Source organism: Paramacrobiotus metropolitanus, unplaced genomic scaffold (assembly GCF_019649055.1).
Source record: "Paramacrobiotus metropolitanus isolate TYO unplaced genomic scaffold, Prichtersi_v1.0 Parri_scaffold0000008, whole genome shotgun sequence".
In the NCBI taxonomy this organism is placed as follows: domain Eukaryota; kingdom Metazoa; phylum Tardigrada; class Eutardigrada; order Parachela; family Macrobiotidae; genus Paramacrobiotus; species Paramacrobiotus metropolitanus.
The window spans coordinates 348,355-364,555 of record NW_026570228.1 but is presented as its reverse complement, the minus strand read 5'-3'; the positions used below and the strand labels follow the sequence as shown (position 1 = coordinate 364,555).

The 16,201-nt window shown below is 42.5% G+C and overlaps 4 protein-coding genes across 8 annotated transcripts; 2 read left to right on the top strand and 2 right to left on the bottom strand.

The window, feature by feature from the left end:
• Nucleotides 1-587: 587 nt before the first annotated feature.
• LOC129582775 (uncharacterized) lies at nt 588-4,160 on the bottom strand. Its single transcript, XM_055474384.1, has 11 exons — nt 4,139-4,160; nt 3,358-4,079; nt 2,783-3,040; nt 2,403-2,435; nt 2,161-2,310; nt 1,857-2,015; nt 1,480-1,563; nt 1,302-1,385; nt 1,129-1,215; nt 931-1,065; nt 588-775 (listed from the first exon to the last, which is right to left on the bottom strand). The coding sequence occupies exons 2-11, from the start codon at nt 3,644-3,646 to the stop codon at nt 720-722; spliced, it is 1,335 nt and encodes a 444-aa protein (XP_055330359.1). The 5' UTR covers nt 3,647-4,079; nt 4,139-4,160; the 3' UTR covers nt 588-719.
• Nucleotides 4,161-4,820: 660 nt separating this feature from the next.
• On the top strand, nt 4,821-5,840 carry LOC129582826 (octopamine receptor beta-2R-like). Its single transcript, XM_055474440.1, has one exon. It carries the CDS (start codon nt 4,821-4,823, stop codon nt 5,838-5,840), a length of 1,020 nt encoding a protein of 339 aa, XP_055330415.1.
• Nucleotides 5,841-6,268: 428 nt separating this feature from the next.
• LOC129582778 (uncharacterized) lies at nt 6,269-8,967 on the top strand. 3 transcript variants are annotated; one of them, XM_055474391.1, is made up of 6 exons: nt 6,269-6,777; nt 6,923-7,087; nt 7,546-7,753; nt 7,833-8,145; nt 8,359-8,435; nt 8,577-8,967. In XM_055474391.1, exons 3-6 carry the CDS (start codon nt 7,598-7,600, stop codon nt 8,715-8,717), a joined length of 687 nt encoding a protein of 228 aa, XP_055330366.1. In that variant the 5' UTR covers nt 6,269-6,777; nt 6,923-7,087; nt 7,546-7,597; the 3' UTR covers nt 8,718-8,967. The 3 variants fall into 3 exon arrangements, with proteins under 3 accessions (XP_055330366.1, XP_055330365.1, XP_055330364.1); XM_055474390.1 differs by having other exon boundaries at nt 7,530-7,753; nt 8,362-8,435; XM_055474389.1 differs by having other exon boundaries at nt 7,530-7,753.
• A 188-nt stretch (nt 8,968-9,155) lies between these two features.
• On the bottom strand, nt 9,156-12,284 carry LOC129582772 (uncharacterized). 3 transcript variants are annotated; one of them, XM_055474382.1, is made up of 4 exons: nt 11,396-12,284; nt 11,166-11,338; nt 9,642-10,487; nt 9,156-9,559 (listed from the first exon to the last, which is right to left on the bottom strand). In XM_055474382.1, the coding sequence occupies exons 2-4, from the start codon at nt 11,232-11,234 to the stop codon at nt 9,524-9,526; spliced, it is 951 nt and encodes a 316-aa protein (XP_055330357.1). In that variant the 5' UTR covers nt 11,235-11,338; nt 11,396-12,284; the 3' UTR covers nt 9,156-9,523. The 3 variants fall into 3 exon arrangements, with proteins under 3 accessions (XP_055330357.1, XP_055330358.1, XP_055330356.1); XM_055474383.1 differs by having other exon boundaries at nt 11,193-11,338; XM_055474381.1 differs by lacking the exon at nt 11,166-11,338.
• Nucleotides 12,285-16,201: the final 3,917 nt, after the last annotated feature.

Sequence of the window (16,201 nt, the reverse complement as noted above, 5' to 3'; positions counted from 1 at the left end):
GAACACACTTTACGTGAAATTAAATCCTTCTGCCGGAAAACACTCAGCGGAAGTAGAAATCCTGCTGGATGGGATAAGCGCTGTTTGGGTGAACATGTTTGCACTGGACGCACTGCCGGTCTCACGAGAATTTTACGTGGGTGTAAGTGCACGTGCTTATGCAACATATATCGCACCATTAGGACTGCATTAACGGATTCCACAGTGAAGCATACTGTAATATTCCTCTGTACTAGCGGCTGGCGGGATATTCGCCGGTGTCTTACTGTATGCCGAATTGAGGCACAAGAGCCAAACTAAGGTCCTCGGTGGGAGTGGTTCCCACAAGCATAAGCAAAAATTTTGAAGTGCGTTGTACTGTTCGACGGACAGGCAATAGTGCCGATATGCAGAATATTAAATGTCAACCAGTGTTACTGGTTTTAACTACGCTAAGATTTTATTCAACGGAATATTAAAGTGATTGTCAGTGCTCAGTTTGTCATCGGTTTCCGTGCCGATAAAAAAGTAACTTATTCCCACGTTGCCGTAAAACTTTCGTTTACAATATCAAGATTTTATTTCAGTATTAACTAGAACAACGCGCAAATATCAAGCAATCATCATCCTCGCACAAATGATTAAAAACTTTTCTGTACATCGTAAGTCCAATTTCACGTTTCCAAAACAAACTAACAGGCGCCAGCGCCAATTTCGCCGTAAACATTTTAAGCTACACTTTACAAGGACAAGTTCGCGACTCCGTCAGCAATCTCCAAATCCATCATGTATTCATCTACAAAGAAAATAAGACTATTAGGAAAAGCGAACCGGTAACACATTCGAATTAGATTAACTTTGATTAAAAAAAGACTCAATTAATATTTATTTGAAACGGGTTCTCAAATTATATAAAAACTGGCATATTAAATTCATTCAGTAAAAGCATACCATTGTCAAAGCCAGTTCCTTCGTCCTGCATCGTGCCACTATCGGTGTCAGTGGTCGTAGGACGCCAGATTTTATTGAAGAGATCCAGACCCATAGCGCCGGTACGGGATCCATCGCGGATAACGAACAAGACATCTGCATGAGTACCAACGACATGTAAAACGGTGAAATGCCAACGAAAAAGTCAAGATGGTCTACCTTCGTCAAGGAACTGGCCGATAACTTGAGCAGCCTGACCGACTCCGCCCACGACTTTCTTCCAATCAACCTTTCGCTCGCTCATATCTACCAACCAGACAAAATTAATTTATACAGCTGACAAAAATGCTGGGCAATATGCTCAAAGAGATTCTCCAGTAAATTACTAGTACCTTCATAGTCGGCGCCAAAGTCCAAAGCGCTGAAGGGAACACTGATCGCCGCGCCGGTCTGTTCATCCATCAACATCACTGGCTCTGCAGAAAGTCAAACGAATTAAAATAACAATATTAGCTAAAAAGCAAACTAAACGTGCTTTTTTGCAAAAATTAATAGCATGAATGAAGGTACCTTCATCAAGAAACGATCCAACAAGATCCGCAACAGTGCCAACACCCTTCACAATGTTTTTCAAATTGATACGCTCGACCATTTCTAAAGAAAATTTAACTGCCTGGTCAACTATACAACAATGCATGGAACTGAAGAAACTAACGATGGTTAAAATTGACTTAGCTGTTAAAAAATTAATTGTAGACTCCGTTTACCAAAAACCTCAAAGAAGCGCTGAATACACGATTTATTGTAAGTATAAAAAATGAGAGTACGCATCAGAACTAATGCTGCTCCCATTGTTTTTATAATAAAATAATTACATAATAATTTTGCTAATAATAAAATAATTTTACACGGATTGTCTTTTTACAGTTTCGATGAACGACACTCACCGTCATCGACGAACACGGTGTGATCCTGCTGGCCCTTAACCTTCTCATGGATGTCGGCAGCGGTCTGGGCGACATTAGCGGCGGCGTTGACTTTGTCGGTTTTGCTGGTCTTCTGAGCGGGTGCCGGCTGTGGCTTGCCCTTAGCACGCTCCATTAATTCTGAAAAGAGCCAGTTAAGCAAACAGAGAATCAGCGGCAGTTAATCGGTATATAACTCAAGTTCAACGATAAAGTTTAAATTACATAATTGAATTATCGAAAGGCCAGCCGGAAAAAAGCTTCTAGAAGATCACAAGTGTCTTACCATCATCGGATTCATCGTTGCTCCCACTGGATTCATCGTTGCTCCCACTGGAAACGGCCTTTGCGGTGTCGGTGATAGGCTTCTCGTTGGTGTTACCCTGGTCGAACTTATTGATCCACTCCTTGATTTTACCGTGGCGTTCCTCCAAAACTGTTAAAAAAATTATAAACCCGTAAAACCGGCAAACAAAAGCAAGGGAAAATGAAGAGAAAGGAAAATCATGATAATGCTTTTGTATTTACCTTCATCGCTCACTTCCGCATCTTCCGAGATTTCTACAGTGAAAAGAAAACCGTTATGCATGCCTCACGTAAAATAATTAAGAATACAACATAAAAAATAAATCCAGTGGAGAATCCAGTTTTTTCAGTTTATATTAGATGAACTTAAGCATCTTATATCCAACTGCAACCTGGAATTAAGTTTTTTTTTAATTTATAAACACTGGTTTTTTTATTCATAAACATTAATTTTTTTCAACATTAAAAACTTCATTAATGGGATAGCCATAGTAAAATGAGTATTAAATCATAATTATCTGTAGATAAAAGCAATAGATAATAAATAAAGATGGCAAATTTCTAATTAAGGGAATAAAAAACAATTTCTTCATCTGTGTTACCGTCATTGCTGATTTTCTTGTCTTTATGTTTCTCCAGCGCCTTCAGCTGTTCGATGGCGGTCTGGTAGCGTTGGAGGGTGGCTTCCGTCGGATGCTCCTTGATTTCATTCTTCAAGAAGGCGGCGATGACACGCAGTACATCGGCGGTCAGGATGTTCAGGCCCTTGAAGACCTTCAACAGCACTTCCGGGTTCTTGGCCACGGTGTTGACAGCGGTCTCGTCGTTAGCGATGACCTTCATCATGAAGTGGCCGGCCACTAATACGGCAAAAATAGCAATGCAATTCTCCACCACAGTATTTAATTTCCAAAATGCTTATTTTGAAACTTCATTAAATCTGTTCGAAAATCTTCTAAAATTCTATTTATTTTATTTTATTGTTTGCAGTGGGAAGCGATTATTTTTTTTATTTTACAAATAAAAATTAAGTTCTTCACACATTTATATTGAGAAGACAGTTATGACTAGCATTCCAAAAAATTCTGCTGTGCCCTAAATTCAGTAACATTAAATGAAATTAAATTTACGAAATAATTTAGAAATAGAAATGGCATTAAACAAGCTTGTGGCGTACCTTTGATTTCATGAGCTGCCTTGCAGAGATGCGTCACTTCAGCGAAGACATTCTCCTTGGCCGTGAAGTGGAAGAAACGTGCCCGGCATCCGCACTTGTCGGCGACACAGATGGCGTCGGGAATGATGGAGCAGTTGGCCACGGTGCAGACATCCGGTGAGCAGGTCTTCCCGGTCATGGTGGTGTTCTTGTCACACATCTCCGAAGGGGACAGCGGCAGCTTCACTAAGCTGGCCGCCAACGTGCCACCGAGGGCCGACAGGATGAGACAAACTGCAAAGGTCATCATTTTTCCAACTTTTTAACGTAAACGATAAAGTAAAGAGTTTGCTTGTACTGATCAAGAAAGTCAAGCAAATGGCAAAATGGAGGCCACTGGAAAGGTTTAAATAGACGCGGACGTAGCGCAGGTCCGGCCCAGTAATCTGTATCCAAAAACCAAGAAAGCTTCCGGATGCTGCTTGCGTAGTCAAAAGCCCGCTAAATGCTGCACAAAAGCTGATAAAGCAGGTCAAAAAGCGGTTAAGGTTACGTCTGATCTGTACTGTAATTCTGCTGGTCTTCACAAGGCTTTTTGGTAACGGATTTCGCACTATGCAAATCTGCTCGTCACGGTGCTTTTGTATCAGGCAGCGGTAAATTTTGCTTTCTCGAATTTGATCATCAGTAAACAGGATTCACTTGCCGGTAAAAACCGATTGTGCTGGCATTTTCCATTCTGCCTGTTATTAAACTCTTAACTGCAAATATTTAGGTGAAATATTCTGCTGCATGCACTTACCGTACTTTGAATTCACACAAACAACGTTACAGTTTAAAACTTGCAATTTTTTACACAACATTAGTTATGTAAAGGTGTATACGTAAAATCTTTTCAACTTTTAATTAAAACCTGCAAAAACTTTCTTCTAAATTCTGTTATAATTCAGTAAATTTGTTAATTTCTTTTCGTATCAAAAGTTTCTGAAATTTATGGACAGTGAAAATATAGGAAGGAATGCACATCTGCAACGAAATACACAAAGTAATCCACAAAGCTACAATAATATTTAATATTAATTTAGATAGCTTTTACAATGGGTTTACGCTGGGGATCGAATGATATCATCCGTTCACAGCACATCGTCCCATAGCCGTACGCGTTAGTAGGTCTCGGCTGGAGAACGATGCATACAACAACAAAACAAACACCCAGAAACCAGAAAACAAATATAAACCGTTGAACAGGCATCACACCCACCCCAAGCAATTGCACTTCAGTAGCATTGTGTTTGCACAAGTGTGTCTCAATGAGCGCACTCGGGATTTAGATTTCTCCCCAAAGAGAATCCCAGTGTGCCTAACTTTGAACTGTTTAGCAAAAGTGCAGATACATGCGATAGAAAATTCCAGTTTTGCAACTAATGACATCAGACATCTTTAACAGCAGCTCGGTATAGATAACATTTATCACTAAGGTCACGATGATTAAAAGCTGGATCGCAAAGGATAACGTAAGCAGCACGACCACCGTCGCAGCAACACCAAACAGAACCGGCAGTGTATTGTACACGGACGCACAGGTTAACTGGAATTCCGGCGCCGTGTTCTTAGCGTGCATCGCCGTTCTAACATTCCTGGTGAACACACTGATCCTTGTGGTATTTATCCGTCACCATGACCTCCGTTCCTCCTTCACCGTGTACATCATGGCGCTGCTGTCAGCCAACGCGTTGTACTGTGTAACCGACGACATTTTCGTCATTATCGAGCATGTTTTTGCCCTTTTCCCGTTGGGTTATGGATCTTGCACATTTCGCCTGTATTCCGGTTGGGTGCTAACCGGAATCCAGCCGCACATGCACGTCCTGATCACCGTCAACCGGATCTGGGCCATCGCCTTCCCGATCTCCTATCGGCAAAAACACACGATAAAAACCGCGGTTTTCCTAGTTATCGCTGCGATTGTATACGTGCATATTATTTGTGCACCCGGTGTCGTCGTCGACGCGATGTTTTACCGCCATCCGGTGGAGGTCAACGGCTGTAACATCAATATCGACTACCATGGGCAGATAGTGTGGGAAGCGATTTGTATGATTGTTATCTACGATTTGCCCATATTTTTCATGGCGGCGGCGTTTCCGTTCTTATGGCGACAGACCAGGAAACAGAAGATGCTGGTGAAGCATTCGGATACCGCAATGACGGTTACACCGGCACAAATCATCGTTAAGAAACGCGGGACGACTAAGGGTTTTCTGGTGTTGACAGCGTTAACAACTGGTGTTGTCATCTGCTGGACACCGTATAATATGTACTACACGGTGGGTGTGTTTGTCGATGTAGATATACCCATAATGCGACAGGTGGGATTCTATTTGTACTCCATCCAGCCGCTACTGGATCCTCTGCTGATTCTTATTACGATGAAGGATTTGAGAGTGGCCATCAAGAATGATGTGTTTCGCCTAAGTAAATTCGATTTTATGCGCATTGTTTAGTGCCCAAACAGTTGATACATCAACATGTAACAATCATGTGCAATTGAAATAAATATAATACGGATTGCTGTAGTTAGTATGTATACGAAGTATCGTATTAATTTGGGCAAAAGTGCTCTCAAGCTCTATTCGGTTTTATAAATGAAACGATGTCTTTTAAGATCTTCTTGTAAAGTAACAGAGGAACAGAGACTTTGGTCTTTTTCTTTAATCTGTATATACCTAAGTACCTTTAACTGTGAGGTAGTATGCCGATTTCTTTGCCTGGCCGGCTTTTGTATGTAAAGGAACTAAACCGGAAAATACACTGGAAAGGTCATGTCATATAAATGGCACTGCTATTCGAATAATGATACTGTTGCCTGGCAAGTTGGAACGAAAATGCGAGCATTTGTAATATGTTGTACTCAAGATCACAATAAGAGACATCTGAGCAAACATCACTTTAATTACTTTTTCACTTTCAAGTGTACTATTTATTATTCTAATATTTTCACCTGTACTAAGTGTCCGTGCGTTCAATAATAATGGACATACCCGCTTAAGTAATTTTTTCTGTTCTACTTCTGACCGCTCTAAAATCAACGCTAACGCTTTGGTGTGGAATAATTTGGACAACATTGCTTTTTGCCCCCCTCCTGTTTTTTCGCATACTTTTCATTTTTAGTACTATTTGTTGTAATATGCGCTCGGGTTGTTGTGAAGTTTTCCTTTCCAGTTCTTTCCTTTCTCTAACAACCTGCATCTGCATGGCAATTTAACTCCATTACTTTGTTAACGGTGGCGATATTCCAAACTTTTGAAGTCTTTCCCACTTACTATTATCATTATGTAACCGCATCAGCCTGGAAACCGTACAATCGTACCATGGTCAATTTTCTGTCTGTTTCGAGATGGTATTTTTCATTAATGTGGTTTGCTAATTTACAACCGCAAGGTAATATTCTGCACAATAATTTAGGCAGTGGCTTTTATGTACAAAACGTCATAACTTGAGTTGTGCTTGTACGAATACAAAATTGTATTAAATTTATAAATATTACAAAACGCCCGTTTAATGATGCATGTTTACTTTTTCTCAGGCGTTCAATCACTCGAATGCTACAGATGTAATGAAAAGGAGCAGACATTCCCAGATGTGTGCCTTACAACTAGAAGGGACACTAAACAAATTTGCGAGAAGGCCACCACTTGCGTTATCGGGACTGGGGTTCGAAAGGTACCAGGCAAGATCCTGCCAACATACTGTAAGTAAAACTGCAACCTCAGAACTAAAACCAGAAATAAGGTATGTACTACTTGCTTTTGTCGAATGTCGATATGAAAGGGTTGTTTCGAATTTACCACGTGCAACGGTGAAGATTGTGTAAAACGCTTAAAAAATAAAGAGGCGGGAAAAGCGCGATCAGGCTCTTTTTTGTAACGGGTTGCATTGTGACAATTTTATCGGGAATATACCATGTTGTAACCCGGTCGCTAAGGGCAAAGATGGAATGGGGTGCATGGATTTTGCCTTTTAAGACAAGTTTACAGTAGAAGTACGACTTTCTTTCCGTTTGAGGAGAATAAGCGTTCTGATGACCAAATAAACTGGGTAATTCGATGCAGATATTGCTACAAAGTACGAGTATATTGTTCTTGTGCCGTATCATAGTACATGTCGCTAGAGGGCTTTTTGCTAACTCACAGCACCGGTAATGGGCAGAGGTTGCTCAGTACCCAAAGACGTCGAAGGAGATGCTAAGATATTTAGAACCATGGCGAAAGGACAGAAGATGGTATGCCAGGAGGTTACACGACCGATGTCGTATGGTCCACGCGGCTTGCCTCTCGTGGACCGCCGGTGCTTCTGCGTAACCGACTATTGCAATGCGCTAGGATGGGATAAATTGATGGAACAGCCCGTTCTATCGGTAAGCACCGTTGGGGAATCAACAGAGCAACGATTGACGGCACTATACTACCGGCTAGCTTCCTGACTGCACTATATAGGTGAACTATGCTGAAAGCGATACACCAAAGCCCGCACCGGGGAATTTTTCCTTGGCCGCTATAGATGGCGTGATCAAGGTGAATTTGGTTTCACTAACCGTCACTGATCCGCCTATCCGCGACCCCGAGAAAGCCCCTACCACTGTCGCCGTCACTGCCAAGGTATATGATGATAAGGATGACGCTATTCCCGGCAATGATGACGCAGCTCTTGCTGCTGATGACAATGGTCACGCGCAAGATACAACCGTGTCCACGATGACCTTATCAACCAGTTACAGCAATGCCAGTGATCCTTCCAATAATGCTACAGGTACTGGCTGTAGCGAAACATTATTAATAACCGTTTCACAGGCGTAGAAGCATATAAGGTTATAATATTCTTTGACGCTTCTCTGCATTTCTGCTTTTAGGTTTATTTTATTCTTTTACTCATCCAAGGATCTGTTGTTACATTCATATTTTATACACAATAGCAAGCTGAGAAACTGAAATTTATTGATCTTTTCAAATATAAATCGTTTAGTAGGTGAAGGTAGAGGTAGTGGCACCAGTTCTAGCGGATCCAACGCTGGATTAATCGCCGGAATCGCGGCTGGCGTGGTAAGTCATATTTCACATATTATTCAATCTCGCTGACGTAGGAAATGGTCCTGATAATTAATCATACAAGTGCAAATTATTAAATCGCCAGTGTACTAAACAGTAACCGACACAAATGTAGAACTCTCTTGTATGGTTTAGGTAACTTTAGCAGCAGTTGCGGGTGGTCTATGGTACTGGTTCAAAATCCGCAAGCGAAAAAAAAGCACCAGTAGTGCCGCCTCAGGAGACAGCGATAATAGCGCTGATACCGGAGATAGTGCCGGCGGCGAGGAGGAATGAAGCCCTTCGGAGATTTCGCTCTCGCAGCCGGGATGTTGCTCATGGTTAACATCAGTGTCGATCCATGCAAGACTCTTATTATAACAACTACAGTTTTCCAATGTGTTACTGCAGTGTCCGGAAAACAGCAGTGGCCTGTCGGTTTCGGATTAAGTGTTTTTCCGATGCTTAATACTTTGCATTTCCACATCCTTAGTCATGATACGCTCAGATTTTGGGCAAAACGAGTGATTAAATTATAATTAAACAATTCCTATCAGAAAACATTCGTAGAAACCTGCTTCATTACCTTTCGCTCAACGCCAGCATCTGTAAGGTATGATGAAGCTATGTATAGAAGTATTGCTGAAGTTGTGCGTTCGGTGAAATCATAATTATCGCTATTGAGGCAATAGACTGCAAAAATTTCCAGGTTTGCCACAGATTTATTTTGCTCATGTATATAGGAAATGAAAGTTTAATCTTCCCGGTTATCGACACTAGGTGTTGGCTCCACAACGGTATTATCAGTGAAATTGTTGCCGAGTGCGTACCGGACTGCATAATTTTCTGACTGTTAGTATCGCGTTAATGCAGGGGAGTCTCTGCTACGTACATCAACAAGATATAGCAGCCACAAAAATAAAAATTTGTACAAAAACAGGACAGATCATCTAAATAACTGGGCGCCACTTTCTGCCTAAGACGTGAAATCCAGTTTTCCAATGAAAGTAGCCCACGCATACAGACAGAACTTGTTCAGCTTCCTCACATCCAAGCTGTCCAGGGTAGACAAAGACCACACCCGGCGGAAGTAGTGGTTGGATCTACGCGGATCCGTGTCGTTGGTACGCATCCAGGAGCTACAGATACACGAGCGACCTAACTCGCATTTCTTCTTGCAATCTCGGTCCCGACAAAAAAGCGTAAAAACAGACCACTTACCAGAATTGCCTCGGCCAGCTTCTGGCCGACATCGTTTACCTGTCGGGTAATCAGTTCATTTGTCCAGTACTCTAGTAGCTCCATGTCCATCGCTTCGCTGCAGACCACATGGTGTTCGAACAGATCCCAAATCTGTGCCGTATCCACACTGCGCAGAAGGAAGAACGCGTAGGGAAAGCGAAACTCAATACGCGAATCACTCAGTCCATAGTGGCAGCTTAACGAAAAATTCTTCCAAATCACACGATTACAGCAGGTCGCTAAACTGAAATACAGATCGGCGACGCTTCCAAAATACGTCAGCAAAATCGGGCTGAAGCGGGCACTTGAGATTGACAGCCGGTGTACAATTAACCGATCCAGACGGGCACCAATGTCTTCCAGCGCTTCCTTGACACAGACCATCATTTTTCCGGTGGTCAGGCGGCGCTCTGGCTCCATTTCGATGATGCCATCATTACTAATTTCCTCCCAATTGCGCAAGCATAGGGTTCGCGTTGCGGCCGTTATGTGCTTGAAGATGCAACCGTACGCTACGTAATCCACGCTCCGGCAGCTCTTCAACCGGGCGGTAAAGCTGGGTTGCTCGAATGAGATGTGGATAATTTGAGACACTGATGCCGAAGTGAGAATCTCGTCCCATAGATTACAGACACGTCGGCAGCGTTTCCGATCGATGGTGTCCAGCGAGAGAAAGATTTCGGTCAATAGTACCAGTGGTAGCGACAAACTACACTGTTCTGTGGTACTGGACTGCGCTTCATCTGTTACAGTTCCCGAGCCCTCGGTCGTTAACGGAACCAGTTTGAAGCCAGTGTCGAGCTGTAACTTCATCCGTAATTTCGCCTACGTAAAAGAAGCACAGCTGTACAATTTGCAGTTTTGTACTGCTATAGCCCTATTAATCAATTTTGCTAGCAGGTTTGAAAAATTCCAAGGTTTCTGTGCAGTGTAAGTAATTTACGTGTCGTTAAACTTAGGGCAGTTATCTTTCTGCCACGAATATTCATTAAAAGTGTAAGCAAGACTTGAAGAACAGTTTTTTAATACTTTGCTTAAAGTACTGTCTTTACATCTGAAATTATCTTTGGTCTGCTGGTCTCTCGGCCCGATGGATAAAAAATGTTTAATTTTCACATGCTGTGAGGCTGTTAAAGTAGGGTTGTCATCCCACCCAGATTTTTGAAGTGGGATGTGATGGGAATGGGAACGTGAAGTGATGGGATTGGTGGGATCGGTGGGACGAAAATAAAATGAATTTTAATCAATTTTTTTTAAAACAAATGTTTTTACAAAACTTTTTTTAATGTTTTCATAAAATATGAGTGTTATAAAAACAGCTATCACAAGTGAGAAATGCATTATCATCCAACCAAATGCACTGTTGTGGAAGCGGCAAAGCGTACCGTGATGGCCAGAATGCTCAAGACCTAGCTTATAAATTTTTCCCATACGGCGTTCGCCTGATTTAAAAACGAAAAAGACTTTGTAGCGCGCAAAACTTATGCGGCATAACTGACGCACAGTAAAATGTGCCGCTAAAACACCAACTTCTTGGCACTGGGAAATCATCCCTTCACTTCCCAATCCCATCACTCATCCCATCAGGTTATCACGGCCAAAATTCTTCGGCATGATGGGATTGTGAACAGGAAATCGGCATGATTGTGATAGCGTGTGATGACGTGATGACAACCCTATGTTAAAGAACGGTTTATTTAGAGTATATAGAGAGGCAACATCCTGCAGCTTACGGCGTCTCGGGTCGATAGCGGGGAATCGGTGAATCGCTGCAGGTATCGCATACTTCCACCGGCTTTCGATATCAACCGAGCCCGAGGTGTCCGTTCAGAATTGTCATTACGGAACCTGGCCGGCAAAAGTAGGTCCAACACATGCCGGTTATGATCGGGTACGTTACACGTTCTAATCTGGAAATGACCGGGCTGTAAAATTTTCAGTTGGAGCGCCTCTGCCGACAAACGCTGCCGAATCTGAATACAGGGAAGGAGTTCGCGAACGCGATGCCCGTCTAGCATTGATTCCACCAGGGCATACTTCCCCTCCGCAATCTGGTCCTTCATGACTGTGGCGGGGTACCATTTCCACGGCTGGTCGGGGTGGCTGCGCAGCAGCGCCTCTACTGAAGCTCGTCGCTTCGGGATGCTTTGCCCTGGCTGCGAGCAATCGAAAACCTTTCCATAATTAACTAGCGCAGACCGCTGAGACGGACATCCAAAATCGACGATCAGACGCGGCGGAAATTTATCGACATCTTCCAGGCCAATTACATGGCCGTGCTGCTGTAGTCCGTCAACTTCCACATCCACAGCATTCCACGCGTACACAGACCGTTCGGTATCCTCGTACAAATACATTTTTTTCTATACGTAGAATGGGCACACCGCGAAGGTGCCTCTGGTCTTCTAATCAGCAGTACAACGTCTCAAATGAAATTTAATTAAAATGAGTTCAGCGAATTTCGTTAAGTGTGGTTTTGTGCTTCTGTAACGGTCTGGTTGTCAGGCTATGGAACTTGAACAGGAAAGGTTTGCAGTGTGTGTAATCAAAAAGTAAACAAAGCCCGGAAATGAGGAAATGAGCAAGCCCGCAGAATGATGTTTTTCACCATTATTCACTGCGGCTGGCATACCACCGTTAACTGGTAGGCACACGGTACTTTCGGTCTATTTTTGAAAGTGACAACAACGAGCTGTTTGACGCTTGCAGTGATCTGTGCATGATACCGGCATGGAAGGACCGGTATTATGCCGGCAGCGCATACTCACATTACACACAGTTGTGTCTCTGGCGGATCAAACCGACCAAAAACACTGGCTGCTTAAAGTTCGGCTCTCTTAGAATGCGGCTCTCGTAGAGTATTCATTCCGGGCATTTCCGGCCTTTTTAAAGGTCAAATAGGAGTGAGCGATGACTTTCGTTGTTTTTTCAGTCTTCCGTGTGCCTGTTTTTCTTGGTAGTGTGATACACCTGATTTGCTTCCTTGATGGTGAACATGTCGTAAACAAAAGTTATAAAGTCTGCGACGCATTGTAGTTGTCACTTGTGGCATCATCTCAACAAAATCAATGACATGCATCTTCGATCTTGAATGGCGTACTATTAAAATACAGACAAACGAAATTTCTATACTCGTAGCAATAAATAGCCAAACATTCCGGAGGTGTGGTTTGTGTGTTGCGGCATGCTTTGTCGTGCCGACTCGTGCGTGTTCTGTCCTTAGTGGTCTGGATAGGTCACATTGTTGTAATTTTGTTTAGTTAGCGTACGGACGGCGAAATGGTTCCAGACGCAAAGATGTACCGCACGAGATGACAGCTATTTACGCTCGTGTATTCGTCTGTCTAATCCATCCCCATAGGTGTAAATTAGGTGAATCTCGTTGCACCTGGTTATGTTGCGAAACATCGGCACCAGTCGATTCTGAAATCAACATGCAAACACTTTCTGGATAAAAGTTTGGTGATCTACGGAGAATGGAGAGCAACGCCTAAAATCGTTCGTTGGCTTTCGCGTTACGTGTGAATGCTTACCTTTGCGGCAGCTTTCTGCACTTGGTATTGCAGTGCTTTTGGTCCTGATTGTGCCGGTCTCATAACACAGGCTTCGATTTCTGTTAAACGTTGTTCTTTGAGTTCCGTTGCTTTTGCCATGACGAACCGCTTCGATACCGTTCATTCGTTTTAAGAGCTGCGCGGTTCTCAGGAAAAGAAACACGCGTGCGAGCGTCTGATATCTGATTGAAAACCGCGTAACTTTTAATAGTCTGAAGCTGCGACGATGGTTTGCCGTTTTCAAAAACGTTTTTCTACGTTTTGTCCTGACAACGCTTAGATTTTTAATCAGATCGCTGTTTCTAATTTGCCACAAGCAATTTTTTCGCTTAATTAAGTACTAGGGTAGTAAGCAAAGCTTTTGTACAAAGACACCAGTGTAAAGGCCTGTGTCAAGGCAACGTATGTATATTATCTTGACACTCCAAATTTTGGCTGCGTGTGCTTCTGTCATTTTTCCATTAACGGCTAGGCCTATACTTAATCGTTTTATGAAACCGCGGGAATTTTCGCCTTCGCAATCAAGGCCATGCCAGATGGTGTGTGAGTTGCGTTTCCACGGCAGAAATGTCGTTTGGAGAATGATCGTAACGCAGTGCGGTATTCTTCGCTCAGCACAAAAAACACCACCTAAAATGTAACAGTAGTGTTAAATTGTGTAACGCGTGTAAAGACGAAACACCAAATACTCAGCATCAATGGTGAAACAACTTTTTTACTTAAGTTGCCGGCAGAAGACTTCGACTTCAGTATTAAGAATATCAATGCAGCCGTTAACGAATGTGGGCGAAACAGAGTACAGCAATTTTCTGGCTGTCACTACCGTGCTGACAACTAAGTAACAAGTACTGAAAATTTTACATACTGTACTGTATTAGCGCAGTCCCATTAATTTTAATGCTATTTTGCGCTAACACAGTACGAGCAAAGTTTGTATGTGGTACTACTGACTACAGTAACTACTATCTAAAACTATGTGTACGAACTTCCGTATGTACGTAAATCACTTGACCATCGCACTCGCCAATTTAATTACACTTTAACTGCAAAACTGATACGCACTTTATTCGTACTTTGAGTGTGCTACTGTACATTACATGTGTCATGGTTAAAACAAAAGTGATGAATTAACCAGTCGGGTATACAAATGTTATAATAAAATCAAGAAAAATGTACAGTAGTAGAATATCCAATACGTATAAATTGTCAACATTGGGTTTAAACCGAAAAGCGGTTGTTTTCACAATATGCAATAACGGAAGCATCTACGTTCTGAGCATGACATCGTAGACATTTTCGGGGAATCTCATTTTAATAACCGCATAGTTGTTATCGAGTTGTGCAAAAAAGCAGTATGTAACGGTAACTTTTATCGTTCAATATGCGCTCAAATCGCCCGCTTACCGGCGTCATAGAGAAACCCAGCACGCTGGAATTTCTGACATAAAGCTGCAGTATGGGATCGTCGGCATACACTGGCAGATGAAAGCTAGCGATAATTGTCATGGGGTAATAGCATGCAAAATTCCAGAGGGTGAACCCCAGCAGAACTTGTGCCAGTTTCCGACGCTGTATTTGCTTTTGGACTAGCGCATCGTTTAAAGCAATGCGCTGTATTCTTCGGCGCGCCTTATGAGCTGCATGCAGCAGCATCACCAAATAAAGCGTGAGTTGCAGTGTATTCGGAGCATACACCGTGCAGGCTCGCAGAATGGGGAAATAGCGTGAACGTGAATCCCTGGGGTTTTCATGGAAGCCACAACTACCCCAAGTGTTCGATAGCCCGAAAGAGCCGCCGATGCCCAGCAACAGTGGAAAGGTCACTAGTATACCAAATCCCCAGGATGACACGACCTGCAATGTTGCTCGTAACTAACAGCTTTGTTAAATTTTTATTTCTGACAATTCTCAATTATTTATTACTACAGTTTCATTATAGAATTGTAGTATCGACTAGTAAAAAAAATTCAGATTTAAGTTTTCATAATAATTTATTAGTATAATTAATTAATTCCAATTAATAATTATAACTGATATGACGTACCATTAATAGTAGTACTTTTCGAGTTGACCACGCTTTGTACCGATGGGGAAAAACCATTGCCACAAACCGATTAAGTGCGAGACAAGCATTCGAATAAAAGCTGACATTGTTCGTGATCAACAGCAAACTGTGTACGTAGACGCAGTGCTGCGGCGGAAGAAATGTGTGGCGCCCGTTGAAATAAACTACCATAATGTTTAGTGGAAAATGTACGGTACATAAGGTGAAATCCAAGATAGCAATATGGAGAAGTAAGATTCCCGATGTTTTTTTGTGTGCGCGCATATGAAATTGTGCGGCGAAAAAGATCAGGAACATAATAGTACCGACATATGCTTCCAGCAAAGACATAATAAACCATGTTTTCAGCTGCCCCGCGAACGTCACCCAAGCCGGTGTTTTATTGGTAGCGTTTACCGAAGCGACTGCAAAACGGGCGGAATTATTAAACACGGCACCTGACATTGCTCGGAAAAATTTGAGAAAATGAAAAAAAAATCTGTCCGATTGGCTATTTAGTGCTCAAAGAGAAATAAGCCGAATGAAAACCTTTGGTTACATTAAAAATATTCCATAATCAACATCGCCCTTGAGACTTCCAAATATTTACTTGTACATTACAATGGGCTAATTATCCGGAATGGGCTAGCCGGATGGCTGGCCAAGATAAATTAAAAGAAGCCCAGAACGCTCAGACTGTCAAGGTTCTGTCATTCTTTCGTTACCGGCAGCCACTTAGCTGGCAATCCCATCCGTAACAGTATGGACCTGACGTCTTGCAACGGCAGCGTTTGCCTTTAATTTTCAGAAGACTTACGCAGGAGGCTATACTTGTCTGGTGGATGACCTTGAGCGGCATGTGACTTACTAACTACGCCGATGTAATGTGGGGTTCACCATGCAGCTCCTTAAAATTTAATTTTTCGATGCAGTGGAAAGGA

Excerpts from the sequence above, each read along its gene's own strand:
- LOC129582772 (XM_055474381.1), bottom strand. The coding sequence starts at position 12,019 with ATGTATTTGTACGAGGATACCGAACGGTCTGTGTACGCGTGGAATGCT. Across the intron at positions 10,488-11,395 it reads CGCTATCGACCCGAGACGCC|GCGAAATTACGGATGAAGTT; the intron begins GTAAGCTGCAGG and ends TCTTTTACGTAG. Across the intron at positions 9,560-9,641 it reads AGCTGGCCGAGGCAATTCTG|CTCCTGGATGCGTACCAACG; the intron begins GTAAGTGGTCTG and ends GTGTATCTGTAG.
- LOC129582775 (XM_055474384.1), bottom strand. The coding sequence starts at position 3,646 with ATGATGACCTTTGCAGTTTGTCTCATCCTGTCGGCCCTCGGTGGCACG. Across the intron at positions 2,016-2,160 it reads CAACGATGAATCCGATGATG|AATTAATGGAGCGTGCTAAG; the intron begins GTAAGACACTTG and ends GGCTCTTTTCAG. Across the intron at positions 1,386-1,479 it reads TGGATCGTTTCTTGATGAAG|AGCCAGTGATGTTGATGGAT; the intron begins GTACCTTCATTC and ends GACTTTCTGCAG.
- LOC129582826 (XM_055474440.1), top strand. The coding sequence starts at position 4,821 with ATGATTAAAAGCTGGATCGCAAAGGATAACGTAAGCAGCACGACCACC.
- LOC129582778 (XM_055474389.1), top strand. The coding sequence starts at position 6,708 with ATGGTCAATTTTCTGTCTGTTTCGAGATGGTATTTTTCATTAATGTGG. Across the intron at positions 7,088-7,529 it reads CAAGATCCTGCCAACATACT|CACCGGTAATGGGCAGAGGT; the intron begins GTAAGTAAAACT and ends GCTAACTCACAG. Across the intron at positions 7,754-7,832 it reads TGGAACAGCCCGTTCTATCG|GTGAACTATGCTGAAAGCGA; the intron begins GTAAGCACCGTT and ends TGCACTATATAG.